The sequence below is a fragment of the Gossypium hirsutum genome, chromosome A07, assembly GCF_007990345.1.
Source record: "Gossypium hirsutum isolate 1008001.06 chromosome A07, Gossypium_hirsutum_v2.1, whole genome shotgun sequence".
Lineage (NCBI taxonomy): Eukaryota > Viridiplantae > Streptophyta > Magnoliopsida > Malvales > Malvaceae > Gossypium > Gossypium hirsutum.
In genome coordinates this window covers 98,808,312-98,825,520 of record NC_053430.1, presented here as the reverse complement: position 1 = coordinate 98,825,520, position 17,209 = coordinate 98,808,312, and the positions used below count along the sequence as shown (strand labels likewise).

The window sequence follows — 17,209 nt, the reverse complement described above, 5'->3', positions numbered from 1 at the left end:
TGAACAAAAGTGACAATCAATTAACAAGTATGTATAGTGTGTGTAACTAATTCTTCTAATATACAATCTAAGAATGATGCATTACAAATTCACAACTTCAGGATCAAATCAAGTTAGTTCACGAAGTTACAAAATATCTAAATATAGAGGTAATCTTATAAAAGCATACTTATTTACATTATTCTATCAAAATGAGATATGCAGATATAATGTATCTATACACGAAGGAATCCAATTTATTCATTTCACAAAAAGTTTTGCAGTTTCTAATTTGTACACAAAGTCGCTAAAGTCACATAGGGCTTTTTGGCTTGTAACATTCTGAGGCTTGGGTTGGTATGATTTTAAAGAAAAGACTAGTTTAAAAAGGTTCAAGCACTACAAACAATATATCACATGCCATTGTTCGCAACTCCCCCCATATGCAATCATTAAACTCACCGCCTTATTTATTTTTCTCTTATGTTTCTTTTTTATCCAATAATGTGGAAGATATGGTTCGATATTAGCTAGTACAAACAACTTAGTGAGTACTTGTGCACTATGAAAATGAAAAGCTTGATTTTTCTTTTTGAGCATATTTTACCATTTTTTCTCTTTCCACTCACAATGCTTTTATCTCTAATCATGTTTTTTTATTCATTCGCATTACTTTTGACTCTTAAAAAAAATTCTTTATTTGCTCATATTTTTCGTTCTTTGCACATTTTGTAAGAGCATATACATGCTATATCAAACCATCTCTTCACTATTCATTCAATTTCATTTTTTTTGAAACCTTCAAATTATTCCTACCTAACCCTCAATATTCGTGGCTTGACGTCAACTCTATAGTGCAATGTAAGATCAATGACCGAGGAAGGTTAAGTCTTTAACTCACTTTAGGCTCAAGGTTTCAAAAACATCGATTCTTCAAGTAAGGATCACAAGGCTCAAAATTAGGGTACTAGGGATGTATGTAGCCTATAGGTTAGTTATTTAGGTACTAGGCTACACAAATAATGCCTTATGTCACCCTTTAGTTCTCAACATATACAAAACCAAAACATGCTTATACTTGTTTCCATGAATCATATTAAATTCCAATGCATGAATTTACACATTTATCCACATACTTATTCATCATTTGGTCAAAAGTTTAAAAATTTTCATGAATTTTGACTACCTCTATTCTACTATATAATGTAACTAATTGAACTAACTAATATAGCTTACAAAGAATAGAATTTATCAAGTATCATTCAAATTTTGTAAAAGTCAAAGAATTTGTTACATAGTACCATACCATATTTAACTAATCGTCAATCAAACAATGTTCAAGCACCATGCAACAATTGAAATAAAAAGATAAAACAAACATTCAATTATAACAAAAATAACTAAACATGCTTGGGTTACTGGACTTCCTTAAATATCGTAATCGCTTATCAAGGTAAGCTAGGGTTGTCCACCTTTGCGTTTAAGCTCGAATGCATAGTGTAATTCTCGAATGGGTGGCCTACACAAAAAAACACAAAAACACACAAACACAATATGCAAATATGAAAAAAAAAACAAAAACAACAGTTCAAAACAAGTGCGAAATAGTTAGCCTATACCCGACCTGATCGACGAGTCTAGATATAAAATGTCACATCATCACTAAGACAACTATGAGCAATCTACAACTAAGCTATAAAACTAATGTAACTAAAACCGCCAAATATGATTTTATAAATTATACTTAACTTAGTTCGCATATTGTCATCCTTAGTTAGCTGAACTACTAATCGAAAATACAATTATCAACTTCTAGATCAAAAGTCTTAACAAGTAGACTTATAGAAAATTAACAATGACAATTTAATATTTTAAATCATTTTTTGCTGTAAATATAGTGCTATAGTTTATACTTAATTACAAAAAGAAAATTTTGACCATAAGACTTAACCTCTAAGTCGCCCCATTATATGCATGTTATAGTTAAGAACATAAGTTCGCCTAAGCTTGATCAAGTTCTGGCTTGACCCCTCTTCAACTCCTCATATAAACCATTTTACCTGGAAAAACATAACAAAAACTTAGTAAGCTCAAATGAACTTAATGAGTTTTTAATATATCATACCGTTTATGAAACTATAAATTAAAACTTTATGGGTTTGATCTCCTATTTGACATCACTTGCACAAGTATAGTTCGTTCATCTTCTTAGCGTATTTTTATCCTCCCTTGCGTTGGTTCAATTTGAAAATTCGTACACCCTCGGCGTTGCTACAATCCTCCATTTTTATAGCTCGTACTATAGGCTACAATGTGGAATGATTTCGCTTACCTGATGCATCGTGGAGAGCACCAAAAATATCTTGTTCCCTGCAAAATAGTAAAAATAACAGTAAATGGGAAGTAGGGTTGAATCCTCAGGGTCCGGATTGTATGAATGCTCGTTTCTTGAAATCCTGGACAATTTCTTAGCCAAGAAATCTTGCGTTCCTGAAAAATAAAAAAACAGAATTAAGAATTTCGATCTGGAAAAATAAAATAAAAACAGAATTTTAAAGATGAGTTGAAGTTTCGAAATTAAATAAATTACAAAAATTAAAAGGAATAATATAAAAATAAACAGAATTGGGAAGAGAGAGTTTCTTATGTGGAGAGATTCTAGCCTCCGGTTGCCTCGATCCACCTTGGGTTCAATCCTTAGCTTTAAGTAACCCTTCTCGAATAGTATAAGCCAGTTATAGTGGAAAAGGACGCCTACGGCCACCGGCTCTAAGGATTTAGACTTAATTAGGCGGAACTTGACTCTAGCCAAAAATCGCTTTTATGGGACTATCTTTTGCCAGATCATCACTTCTCAACAGCGAATACCATGCTGTTTTGTCTCTTGGATTCGCAACTACTGATGCAGAAAGCCAACAAACCGACTGTGCAACCTTCCCAAAACATACAAAGCGGCCATTCCTTGCACAAGTTGAAAAGATCACCTAATAAGGGACATGGATGGAAATGTCAGTCCCGTAATACAGAGAAGCGATGAATACCTTGTAGAGAAGGCTAAGCACGAATTCTAAGCCTCATGAGCCCTTTTTGGGGGATTTTGGCAACCTTCGGCTAGATTGGTTTAGTGGCTCATGATTTTTGGAAAAGAAATAAATATAATAGAAATGCCTTTTTTATTGAAGAAAATATGGAGAGAACAAAAGATAGAGTTTTTGGGAGAGGGAGTGTTTACAGGAAAAAAGAGATGTCAAATTTTTGCCATTCCATCTCCTATTTATAGTACTAGAAAACCTAGTCTATTCCTAATTAAATACTAAAAGATAAATACAAATAATTAAAGATAATTAAAGATAAATAAAGATAAATGAAAATAAATCCTAAAATTAAATCTAAATAAAAATCCTCAATAATTATCCTAATATAATTGAAATTAAAATAGAGTCTTGTGCTATAAAATCTCTTCTTTTGCATTTTTGTCCTTGGGTCTTCCATGTTTGCATTTTTGGTTCCACTTCTCTCTTTCTTTGCATGTTGGCCCACTATATATTCAAATTCACACTTTTTGCTTTTAAATTTCTTATTTCCTTCAATTTAGTCCCTAAAAGAAAAAAGACCATAAAATAATCCAAATTAGTAGGATCATACTCAAAATAATCATGCAATTAGCACATAAAATATGTCGTTCTAGAGTATTATCATTACCTATTTGCTCTAATTTCTTACAAGATGGATCATTAACTCTTTGCTAGCAAAACATGTGCGTATTACCTTAGCAATTATTATCATTGTGAACTAGCGTACGATGGATTGATTTCAGAAAAAACTCATGCATGGAGATTCACACATAGAGAAGTTTTACCTGCAAATTTACCAGCGAATTTGATCGAGTTTGGACACTCACATTCCCTATTTCCAATGAAGGACAAGGGACCTCTAGAGTTTTTTTGGAGGAAACCTGGGTGGAGCACCTCCCAAGATCCCCTTGCCATTAGCCTGAGCAACTGCGTTGCTAGCAGTAGGGGATGGGTTCCCCAAATATTTTTCAAACAAATTATGAAGCTCAGATCTCAACTTACCTTGAAATTGTCCTTGAACTCATTCAACCGAGTCTCTAATTTAGCATCCCATTGCGAAAGTTCACTTTAGAGTTTAACCACCTCCTGTTGCAGAAGTCCCACATCTTTTTGCAGTCATATAGGATCGACAGCTTTGATACCTCTGATATTACTCGAACCAGAAAACCAAAGAACAGATAGCAGAGTAAAGAGAATTGAGAAGAAAGAAAAGAGAAGAAAAAATTCATGTGAAAACCAACTTGATAACAATCCTCTCTCAATAGTAATGTTAAAAGAGGAAAATCAGAGAGCCATACAATAGTTAGTTGTCCAAATAGTTGTAGCCGTTACTCTCAAAACATACCATTTTAATAAGTCATATATGCATCATTTTCGTTAATATGACATACCTAAAATGTACCGTTTCATTCTTATTATACGCGTTTTCCTATTTTCATTTTCCCCCATAACAATATGGTGATGAATGTGAGACCGATTCTATTGTAGCTCGTGTTCAACTTGTGGAAAATTGGTAAGTGAGGTCAATATAAAGAGAGAGGGAGGGAAGGGATAGTGGGGGAGGGGTTTTTTATTTTTTATTTAATATTAATATAATTATTTTTATTTAGTATTAATATAAATATTAATAGATAACTTTTTAATTATATTTTAATGATGGTGACATGGCACTACCCCATTGATTGGGATGATTTTTTTAGGGGTAAACTACAAAAATAGTCACTTTTGTTTGCCTCAGATTACATTTTAGTCACTTATGTTTGAAATGTTATGTTTTGTCCCTAATGGCGATCCTACGTGGTAGTCCAAATTAAATTTATTTAATTAAAAATCTATTTTCATTCCAGCAACTGGACATTCAAGTTGACATTTAAAACTCATTTGAACTGCCGTTAGGAGGGCAAAGGAATTTAATGGTAGAGTTACCACTTTGTAACAAAACAATAACGTAATTGACTAAAACGTAACATTTCAAATAAAAGTGACTATATTTGTAGTTTACCATTTTTTTTAATGAATCCAAAGGCCAACTTCAATAAGGAAAACAAAATTCCAGTACCTAATTTCACAAAAAAAAAAAAAAGTGCCTAACTCAATCAAAATCAATAGTTTAAGCCTCCCGTTGAGTTAAGCTGGATGAAAACTATGCATTTGTTTTGCTGTACTACTAGTAGCCCCTCTCTATAAGGCCCAATCATTTATTGAAGCCCAAATTAATTAAGCAGCTTGAAGCCTTAAACAATAAGATTGATGCTTCTGCAGCAGCAGTAAGAAACCCAGAGGAAGAGAGAGAACAATGGAAGCAAAGCCGGAAGAGAAGGCGGAAATTGAAGAACCGGAGATAGAATATGTTAGCTATGGAGGGGAGCACCATCTGCCTCTCATCATGAACCTGGTCGATCAAGAACTCAGTGAGCCTTACTCCATCTTCACCTACCGATATTTCGTCTATCTTTGGCCCCAACTCTCCTTCCTCGTAATCTCTTCTCTCTTTTTTATTTTTTATTATAGCTAATGAACTATGGGTTTCATCCAAAATTCCTTTTTATTCACGCTTTCAAATAAAAGCAGGCTTTTCACAAGGGTAAGTGCGTCGGAACTGTGGTGTGCAAGATGGGAGAACATAGAAATACTTTCAGGGGTTACACTGCCATGTTAGTTGTAATCAAGCCTTATCGTGGAAGAGGCATTGGTATTTTTTTTGTCCTCCCCTTAAATTTATTGAATGGGTTCGATTTTTTCGATTCGAAGTTGAAAAAAAAAAGTGTATCATATGGGTTTCCTGTCAACTGTTCATGCCTCAATGGATATGTAGTCACAAAATTCATGTAAAATGTAGATGCTGAATTTCGTTGCTTTTTCTCATGTTGCAGCCACTGAGCTCGTCACCAGATCCATTAGAATGATGATGGAATCTGGATGTGAAGAGGTACGGTATCTCTCATACTTTTGTCTTGGTAATATCATATGTAATGATGAATATCGATGCTAATTTCTGCTTCACCAACTTCTGAATATGAAAATGGCAAGTACGATTGAAGTATGAATTGATAACTTGTGATGTTGGTTAATCTGTTTCAGAAACATAAGATGCAATGCTAATGTTTTGTTTAACTTGAACTTAGTTAGTGTGAATATGAATTTCATCCTTCAAATAGTTTTCAGTTATCACTCTTCATATATGCTGATGCTCATGTATTTGTTCACATTGTAAACCGGTTAATTCTGTGGAGACAGCACCACTCACCCATCAGTTAACCTTATCTGTGTTCTTAAACACTGGGACATTGTCTATTTTTATGCGTAGTATATGCCATCAGAACTCTGACCTGATGGTTTTGAGTAGCCGTCCAAACATTGGTGATTTCCCTTGATCCTCTATTTGACCAAAGGGAGCTTGAACATGAATCAGAAACCATGTTATTAGATCAGCGTTGCCACAACTTTTAATCTTTTGCTGCATTTGAATTTTATGCTCTTTTATCAAGATAGTTTCCTTCCCAAAGCTTTGATAATGGTTAAGATGTTATGGCTCTGATTTGTGCTCTTTTGGAGATTTCTTTAATCTTTACTATTTCTCAACCTAATAACACCTTTTAGCTATATTTGGCTCAACAGTATGTTTATATCCTGCACCGAGTATTGACTGAGTTGATTCTAAAAGGAAGGTAGAAAATGGTTCTAAATGATGTCACTCTTTTCCCAAGGGATCTCTGCAGTTGGCAAATTCTTTTAAAGCATAAGAATTTGCAAATTTTTGAGTATGTTCTTCATCTTTCTTTTTTATTTTTTGATAGATTCTTCACCATTCTTAAGTTGGTGGTATGCCTGGCATTATTATATATATTTTTTAAATGTAATTGCAAGATTTAGGCATTTATAATTCGTGGTGATTAGATTGACCATTATGACATTTATGATGTTACTGAAGGTCACACTGGAAGCGGAAGTGACGAATAAAGGAGCACTGGCACTTTATGGGCGTCTTGGGTTTATCAGGGCAAAGCGGCTTTTTCACTACTACTTGAATGGTGTTGATGCTTTCCGTTTAAAGCTATTATTTCCTCCTCCTCGCCAAGTATTGTAGCCATGATAACAAACGGGGATGCAAGTTATGAATTTCGATCCAGACACTTGAAGAATGTGCAATGCTGGTGCTTATGAATGTTTAAGGTTATTGCTATTAGGTCCTATAAATTTAAGTACATCTTCTAAGATTATATACAGTAATATATTTTCGTTTAATATGCTAAAAACGATGAATAAAGTTGTCCACTGGTAGGATATAATATGTATACTCTTGATTTAGTCAATTCATTTAGACTTAAAGCAATTTGATGTACTGAATGTAATATTATCAATCCTAATAGGATGATTATTACGATGTAAGATTATCTAACACGTATCAGTTATGTTACATTACTCTATGGAGGCGTTTGGTTCATCGAATATAACATTACGACTTGTAATGTTACATTCCGAAATGAGATTAGTGTATTTGAATTTTAACATTTTAATCATCTTGTAATCTTACATTACGGTCATTCTGTAATATAGAGTGTAATCTTATTATGGCTTATTTATTAGATAATATTATATTACAAGTGTAATATTAAATTTTGAAGTAACTTGTCTTTTGTTTCTATTATTCTAATCAATTTAGGTTTTTTTCTTAAATGAAGTTTAAGACTAATTAAAAAATATTTTTTTTTCTTAATAGTAAACCAATAGATACCATATGTTATAATTATAATCATTATATTTTATTTAATTTTTTATTTATTAATATATTAATTATGGTTATAACAATAATTATAGTTGTTGTTGCAATCATTTTCCATGAATTATTATAATTATGATTTATAAATTTATTTTAACACAATATATTTACTTATTGATAAATAAATTGTAATAAAAAGTAAGAATTATAATAATTTATTATAATTTTATGGAAATTGAGGCTAAAAAATATTAAAGGAATTAAACTTGTTTAAAGAAGAACAAATTTTATAGCAAGTACAATTAAGTAAAATGTGTTTTTAGGTAGTCTTACATCCCATTAACCAAACATTAAAATCTTATCCCATTAACCAAACATTAAAATCTTACTTTCTAACCAAATGAACTAAGGGTAAAGTACATCAACAGTCACTTAACTTTGATCTCAATAACAAAATAATCACTCAATTTTAAAAAAATAACAAATCAATCACTAACGTTATCGAAAAGTGACAAATCAATCATCCATTAACATTTTCCGTTACAGGCCTAACAAGACAGGTGACGTGGCCAATTAACTAGCTGACTGGCCAGTTTGTTGGAATTGGTGCCCTGAGTGTAGTATATTCGTTTGTAAACTTGTAATTTTTTCGAATAGATTGGTTAATAAAACAAATTCATTGATTACATTAATATATTTTGTATAATTGTCCTCACGTGGTTTTTGCATGCAAAGCAAAATGGAAGTAAATGCCGCTAATTGGTTATCTAAATGTTTAACTAATACTAAGTGATATTATGTAGTCAGATCGTAGTATGGAAAGACAACTTATATTAGTAGACGAACCTAAACATGTCCTTAGTCTAATGGGAAATGAGCAAACCGATTAAAAGACTAATATGTATTCTATCAAGTCCAATTGGGGAGATGCCTTATCTTGGGCATTGGAGCGGATGACTCCTAGAAGATAGAGACATAGTTGTGGCTGACTGGACTGATAGTACATAAGATAAGACCCAAGTAGAATAGATCTTGAATCCATTTACGAGTTTATTCACTTGTTACGTTCATAGTGTGTCATACCTAAATCCTGAGTGGATGGCGGACTATGTATCCGTGACTTGTACACTTTCATGTAAGTAAAAGCTTGAGTTCAAATAGATAATGAACTGAAAGTTGGTGCGTTGGGTGTACGACTTCTGTAGTATGTAGCGTCATTCACGACAATGGAATTCATAGCCCAAAACATGGGTAATTGATATCCTCTCATTGGCATTACATTGTTGATGAAAAGTAAACGTGGCCACGGATCGTCTGTCTTTGTGATGGATGACTTGATCACTATTTGATAGTGATTGACTTTTCATGAATGAAGATGTAATGTCATGAGATAAAATAGGATCATATTGGGAGAATATATATTATCCCAAAGAGATCAATGATATTCTATGAGGGTAACACACTTATGACAAGGTCATTAGACGAGCACTAGGTAGTTGCTTTTGTAATGGTATGTCGTTGGGGAGAGCTCAGTCATGATACTATAGTGGAATGACTTCGTGACTAAATGAGTTTATAATTAATAGGCGCAAAGCCAAAACTTAATTGTAAATCATTTGAGCCTCAACTACATATGCCCAATCGGTCCCTTCGCTAGCTCGTTGGAACCAAAAATGAATTGCTTGTTTCAATTGAAATGAATGGAATGATTAGGAAAAGAAAAATGGAAAACAGGAATGATTACAGTTTTCTCCGAAATGTAGAGATGGAATCATTTGAAATGAATGCAAGTTTCCAAAAATGGAAATGGAAATGAAAATATCCATTTGCAATCCTATATGAATTACTTAAAATATGACCGGAAGAATAAACTTATGTTTTTGGACTATTTTGAAGCCCGAAAATAAAAATAAATCATCCGATCATAATGAACATGTTAAGTTATGAAATAGTGAACATATTTTCTTGAAATTTTACTAAGGGTAAAATGATCAAAATTTTGTTAGAGATAAAATAGGGATGAAAATTTGTTATATATATAAATATTAAAGTTTATTTTGGGAAATAGAAAAATTGAATCAGGTTGGACCATATTACAGAGTACTAAGTCAAAAAAGCCTAGGAAGTACTTGTAATTGGACTCAACAAGAGTTATAGAGGTTGTTTCCAACAACAGTTATTCTATGATGATACTTTTCTTCGAACAGCATGTTTTGAATCTTTAAAAACACAATTGGTCTAAATAGAGATTGTTTTAAACACCGTTTGTTCTAAACATAACTATTCTTGAAATGCAATTATTCTAAACAAAAGTTGTTCTGAATTTTAGTTGTTCTCAACAGGAAATGTTATTAAATGACAACCACATTAGATGACAGTTGCTCTAAACTAAAACATGTTCTAAATATAGTTGTTCCAAATGTAACTATTATTTTAAACTAGGACTTATTCTGAATATTCTTAAACAATAGTTGTTTTAAACAATATCTATTCTAAACAAGAATTATTCTTTTAAAAAAGATAATGAATAAATTTGTTCTTCCGGAAGAGATACTAAATGAAATAACGATGTTATTTGTTTAAAATTGACTTTGTTATTAAATATTAACCTGAAAAGTATGAAATATAATTTTATTTATTTTTGAGAAAGGATAAAATAGTAGTAGACAAAATTCAACATCAAACAAACCAGGAAAAATAGATGCAAAATCAGCCGCGTCTTGTTTTATGACATTTGGGTGTTCGCAGATTGTCTGCACCTTTATCATTCCTTTCTATGGAAATTGTAAAAGCTTTTCTTTGTTGTTATTTGTTACCGGAACTATCAAGTGTTAAAACTTATCTATCTCTGCGAAAAATAAGTCGTAGCAGAATCTGAATTTAGAGGAAGGAGTCAACGAAAAATTAATTGGTAAGCGGTGTCTTGGAATTCACGATGAGAATTGTTGTTGAACAAGAATTATTCTGATTTGTTCCAAAGTTGTTTTATGGTGATACTTCTTCTATATTTCGAATTTTAATTGTTCTTAACAAGAAATGTTCTTAAAACATTAGATGATAATTGCTCTAAATTGGAACATGTTTTTAACATAGTTGATCCAAATATAACTATTATTTTAAACTGAAACTCTATTCTGAACATAGTTGTTTTAGATGTAACTATTCTCAAATAAGGTTATTTAGAACAACAACTATTCTAAATAAGATTTATTTTTTTGGAAGAGATACTAAATGAAAATGTTACTTATTTAGAATTAATTTTGTTATTAACCTTGGAAGCATAATTTTCTGAAATATGATTTTATTTATATTTTTGCGGAGATAAAATATTAATATAAAAAATTGAATATCTAGAAACAAACCACGAAAAATAGATGCAAAATCAGCTTGTTTTATGACATTTGGGTGTTTGCTGATTGTCTGCACCTTTATCATTCTTTTCTATGGAAATTGTAAAAGCTTTTCTGTGTGGTTTTTTGTTACCGGAACTATTTAAGTGTTAAAACTTATCCATCTCTGCGAAATATAAGTAAGTCGTAGCAGAATCTGAATTTTAGGAGGAGTCAACGTTGAAGCCATGCAAGGTTTGTAGTTGAAAAAAAAATAGCGTTAGAAGTTGATACCTAGAGGTGCTGACTTAAAAAAAAACAATTATTCTATTAAAAAATTTTAGTAAATTATTAGTACTGCATATAAATTAGATTAAATCAAAACTCAAATCATATGATTTGAACCCATGAATCACATGAGCCACAAACTAGTTATACATATATAGGCCGAATGGAACTCTTATTAGATAAGTCAAACTGTTTACTCCCTCAAAATCTATTCTTTCAATCGTTCCTTTCTCCAGTTCTCTTCTCTGTCTACACAAAAGTAAAGTATCTTGCTGATGACGTACATGCTTGCCTGCTGAGAAACTAGAATAGTAACAAGTCAGAACTGCATTAGATGATAAAAAAAAACTAATCATGCTACTCTGAGCAAGATTTCATTCGATATTGACGGCCTGATCTCTGGGAGATGTTTCTGTTGTCAATGCTTGTTTGTGGTTCATCTTCATCCATTGCACAAACTCCATCATCAGTATCCCCAGCTGCAATTCCAATCTGCAAGCCTCTCCTATGCATGGGCTTCTTGTCAGCACCTTCTCCCGTTTGTTTTGACTCGCTGCCACTTTCTCCCATGATCACATCGCCAATTTTCTTCCTTGGTATAAAAGTTACTGGTTTTGTAAGATCACCTGGACCATCATCAGCCTGTGGTTCTGTACCATCTGACCTCCTAACCAGTCTAAGGAAGTCCATATAGGCTAACCGATTTGATTCATCATCAACGTCACTAGTATCAAAAGTATACCGAGTATATTTTGAAGGGTTCCGCATATAATCTGGAATTCCAGATGGATAATCAGATACCTCATTGGAAACCATAGCATCTTCTTCCTCTGTCAAGCAAACTTCCCCCTGAACATCTTTGGTTCTTTCAGGGCCTTCACTGCAATCATTTTTACAACATTCAGAATCAAAACGGACACGTTTCTGTGATTTTGAATTTGACTCAGCATCCTTCCTCTTCAAAATGGATTTCGGGTTACCGTCCTCAAATGTGCTACTGTGAGCGTCCACACCCACAGTTGCATCACTATCAGACACATGCAATGAATCGATTTTTTTAGCAGCTTCAGCATCTTCTTCAAGCCTTCTCTTAGTAGCTTCTTCATCTTCCATGAGCCTAAGTTTCGCTGCGATGTGATTGGCACGTGGATCTCTACTGAAATCCTTGAACGTAGTTGGAATTGTGTTGCAAGAATCTGCATCTATGTCATAGTCATTCACATCTTTCATGTAAAGGCGATCTCCGTTCTTATCCCTTCCAACTGCCACTTTATCGTATGCATCTTCCTCTTCCTGAACCGAATCCCAGAAAGAAAATCAATACCAGAACATCATATCAAAGTCAGACCCTGAATCTACAACGTTAGAGCAACTATGATATCTCAGGACAAGATCATAACTCTAATAAGTGAGACCGATGTATCTACCATCGGTACCACACTCAAATACTTGTTATTAGAGGTAATGCGACGTTGCCAGTTACATTTGGCTTGTGAATCCTGCAACTTCTATATTTTTAGATATTTCCTACTTGCAATTATATTTTGATATTAAGGAAACAAAATCATACTTGGATTGAAAAAATAAGCATATTCCCTTTTAATATTTTTTCTTATTTTATGGGGATGAAAGAAATAACTGCAATTCAATTCTTCAACACGCTTTTTTATTTTCTAGTCGCGTAAAATTCATTCAAAGGTTGAACTTCAAAATCTTGAAAAATGATAATTTTTAGTACCAAAAACATATTCCAATACAGCCGACTTGCTTATTTATTCTATCTGAGTTGATTGAGGGAACAAAAGAATGAAAAGGAAAAAGTAACCTACCTCGTAATCAAGAGTACAGTCCCTCCCAATGGAAGACTTAATCTCCCACTCTTCATCATTATAATCCTCTGGCTTAGCAGGTTTACTCGAGGAGGCGCTAGCTTCTTCTTCCTCTGCATCCTCGTCGTCCAGGTCATCGAGATCGTTCTCCAGCTCCGCGCCAAAATTAATGGCCTTCTTTTTCTGTGAAAAGTTGTGGACGAAGCCCTCGTCCTCGTCCTGCTGCTGGGGACTATTCTTGTCTCGGTTCCACTCTCGTTTCTCGATTTCGTCGTCTGTGAGGCTCCAAAGAGAGCTCAAAGGCAGCGATTTAGAATTAGAAGAAGAAGAAGAAGAAGAAGAAGAAGAAGAGAGAGAGCCGAAAACTTTGCCGACTCGGGCATTGAAGCTGTCTTCCATGGCGGTTAGTTAAAGGGTATTTCAAATAATTAGGGTTTTGTGCAGAGGAAAGTTAAATAGGGAAATGAATAGGTAGAGATGGCGATAATTGCTAAAGTTGCTAAACATATAAAAATATGAAATAGATGGTAGCAATAGCAGCCTACTCGAGGCCATATGTAGCCCAAGATAAAATTCAACAACATAATATTATATTAGTACTCACCCTAGTAAATTTTTTTTGTTGTCTAATTATAGAAAATTATAAAATAATTATTTAATTATTAATATTTTTTTGTCGCTCAATTATGAAAAGTTACAAAATTGTTACCTAACTATTCAATTTTATCTTTTTATCACCAGCGAGCTAATGGTGATAGTTTTTAGAATTGGCATAATAGCAACATTAACCCTCAATATTATACATTGTGTCAATTTATTCTTGATTCTAGAAAATCTAACCCTCAACATTAACATATTGTGTAATTTGGTTTTTTTTGTAATTTTTATTTTCTTTGTAGCCCTTTCACTTAAAAAGCTAGGAAAAAAACAAATACATCAGTTAAATTTGATTAAAAATATAAAAAAAATGGAAATAACAAAAAATCTAAGATAATAATTTTCATCTTTTTTCATTCTTTTAAAATCAACCCGCAATGTCACAATGAAAAGAGAAAATACAAAAAAAATCAAATTGCACAATATGTAAATGTTGAGAGTTAATTTTTTTTTAGAATCAAAACTAAACTAACAAAATGTGTAAATACTAAGGTTAAATTTCCTATTATGCCAATTTTAAAAGTTGTCTCCGTTAGATAATTGGTGACCAAAAAAGACAAAAATGATTAGTTAAAGTGATCATTTTGTAACTTTTCATAATTGGGTGATAAAAAAGAAATTTACTAATAATTGAATGACTACTAATGTAATTTACTAAATATTTTTTTCACAAAACAAAAAATATCATTTACGAATTTAAAATATTATTATATCATTTGATACTTAAATTTTAATATTGAATATGATATTCAATTTTTTTAAATTAGATTTAGCATCTATATTTGGTTTATCTTACATAAGTTGATACTCAAACTAAATGGTGTTAAGTTTTTAACACGAACTAGTAATTTTTTTAATACATAGACACTTGTATAATTGACATGCAGACACATGATGTTATTGTCTCTAAAAAAATTAAAAAAAATTAAAACGTTATTTAAAAATTAGTTTTTAAAATTTTTTAAAAAATTATAAATAAAAAATAAAAATATATGTACTACAAATCCAAAAAATTACAAAGATTAAATAAAATTAAAAATATTTTTACAATGTTCTATAAAAAAATTATAATTTAAATAATTTAGAGACCGCACCTTCTTAGAATGCTTACCCTTATTTTTTTTTTAATTTTTTTAGAGTAAAATGCAAGTAAAAAGTGAATAGCATTCTTGAATTGCATTGTCTTATATTGAATTTTTTTTTTCTCTTCAAAAAAAATCTCTTGTCAAGTTTTAACCTTATATATGATATCAGTAAATATTTTGCATGACCATTTAAGATATTTAATACTTTTAAGGTTTTAACATGCTTGCAAAGTATTAAAGTATGTAGGCTTGAATAACTGACTATTACCGAAAGATTAGTGCTAACCTATTATAGAATGTGTTTCATGGGTTTTGTGTAATTAGGTTTTATTAGGACTTTTGATATTTCCTCCTTGACCTTTCTTTGATAATATTATAGTTTGAACTTTTCTTGAATACATTATGTGTCTTAGATGATATGCATGAATTATAATGGGTTGTAAGTAAGATCTTTATCATGATTTTAGAATCTATTAGTTGTTGCCCTTGAATATGATGAGTAGTTCCAAATCCATGATAAGGGAAAACCTAGGCAATCTTTTTGGATCGTTTGAGCTGAGCCAACATTTGCATATTTTTTCTTAATATCTTGATTTTGAGCCTTTTAAATTTTTTTACACGTTTAATGTTATTATTTTACTCTATAAATCCTTAATTACTAATCTCAATCCTTTTGAAGTATCTAGTGCTTACCGAACGTATTCCTTTAGTTTAAACCAAGTTGTCAATTTTCAAGCTGAAAAGATTAATCAACTTGCGACAAATATTTGTATGGGATCTAGGCATTTATAGATTAAGATGTCTTCATAGTGTTTAAAAATTTATTTATTAACTTCAAAACATATTTTGAATCACTTGATTTCGAATTTGAGAACTCAAGTTATGACCGTTTTAGTGAAGATTGTGCGAGCAAAATTTCTGGATGAGATTATTACGAAAATTGCGAGTTTCGAGCTTTTAATTTGAGTTTAAATCATATTGGGTTCGAGTTTAGGCTTAATTTTTATTATATTTGAGCTAAATATTGGATTTATCAGCTCTTATTATTTTATTATTTTAATTTTTTTATAATTATTAAGTATTTTAAGTTATTTAGGAGTTTTATATCAACAAGAAAGTTTAGTTTAAAACTACTTCTTATTTAGGTTAAGTAGAGTTTTAGTATACTTCAGAATTTTATTTAGATTTATTTAGCTAGCTTATATAAAGGCCTTACATTGTACACAGGAAATAAATTCATTATTATTCAACAACTTCTCTTTTGAGTTAATAAATTCTTTTTGGGTTTTTCTTTTCAATAATTTTTCTTAAATTTTCTTTTAAAAGAGTTTTAAAAATCTTTTCAGATTGTAGGGATAATCTCCAAACTTTTTACTTGCCAAATTTTCTTTCTTGGAGGGAAAATTAGAGCCACTTGAAGTGGGGTTATGGATTCTTTTTGTTTCCAAGGCTTCTTAGGACATCTACACACCACATTCTATATTTTCCATCTATCTTCTTTATTTTCTTCTTTATTGTTCTAATCTTTGATTTATTCTTCTATTTTATTTATCTTAGTTATTTATTTTAATTGTTTTTATTTGACTTGGAATCGATTGCGTTTCAGGTTGTGTCAAAATCTAAGTTTCTTTCCGAACATCTAGAGCCCTAAGTCAAATCTGCAACTTGGACAAAATTTATGATTTTCTTCCGCGTTTATCCATATCAGGTGACAACCTTAGTTAAATATACAAGGGTTTGTCGTCCCATGTATTAACATAAGGGACTTTTGAGCCTCTCTCGTATTAGGTGCAATTATAAGTGTCTCCTGGGTTTTTAATCCAACCAAATACAAGTTTTTCTATTTTCTAAAATAAAAATTATAAATTGATTTTAATTAATTAATTAATTTTCCAATTAAATAAATTTCTCAACTTGATTCTAATTCCGTTAAAATCATAACAACTTTACCGTAAAAGAATCTATGAGAAATTACATTTAATATTTCTACATTTAACGGATTTACTATAATCAATTAATTTAATTCCATTTTTTAACTTTAATAACTTAGGTAATTAATTAAATAATAATTTGAAAAACCATAAATTAAATTTTCATGTCATTTTCATTTAGTGAGAAAACCATATTTATTTCCAAATGTTTCTCATTTCTCTGACTTTATCATTTCTATCCATTTTTATTCATTTAATTTAACATGCAATTCATTTCTGGTTTCAACAAACTAGAGGAGAGATTGGTTGGACATATG

General features: G+C 31.4%; 2 protein-coding genes across 4 annotated transcripts; one reads left to right on the top strand and one right to left on the bottom strand.

Annotated features, from left to right (window-relative positions):
• Positions 1-5,258: 5,258 nt before the first annotated feature.
• LOC107934859 (N-alpha-acetyltransferase MAK3) lies at positions 5,259-7,470 on the top strand. 3 transcript variants are annotated; one of them, XM_041116901.1, is made up of 5 exons: positions 5,259-5,529; positions 5,625-5,745; positions 5,927-5,982; positions 6,761-6,814; positions 6,985-7,058. In XM_041116901.1, the coding sequence occupies exons 1-4, from the start codon at positions 5,350-5,352 to the stop codon at positions 6,794-6,796; spliced, it is 393 nt and encodes a 130-aa protein (XP_040972835.1). In that variant the 5' UTR covers positions 5,259-5,349; the 3' UTR covers positions 6,797-6,814; positions 6,985-7,058. The 3 variants fall into 3 exon arrangements, with proteins under 3 accessions (XP_040972835.1, XP_016722861.1, XP_040972834.1); XM_016867372.2 differs by lacking the exon at positions 6,761-6,814 and having other exon boundaries at positions 6,985-7,470; XM_041116900.1 differs by lacking the exon at positions 6,985-7,058 and having other exon boundaries at positions 6,672-6,814.
• Positions 7,471-11,410: 3,940 nt separating this feature from the next.
• LOC107934923 (uncharacterized) lies at positions 11,411-13,783 on the bottom strand. The gene is made up of 2 exons (XM_016867450.2): positions 13,220-13,783; positions 11,411-12,683 (listed from the first exon to the last, which is right to left on the bottom strand). The coding sequence occupies exons 1-2, from the start codon at positions 13,616-13,618 to the stop codon at positions 11,748-11,750; spliced, it is 1,335 nt and encodes a 444-aa protein (XP_016722939.1). The 5' UTR covers positions 13,619-13,783; the 3' UTR covers positions 11,411-11,747.
• Positions 13,784-17,209: the final 3,426 nt, after the last annotated feature.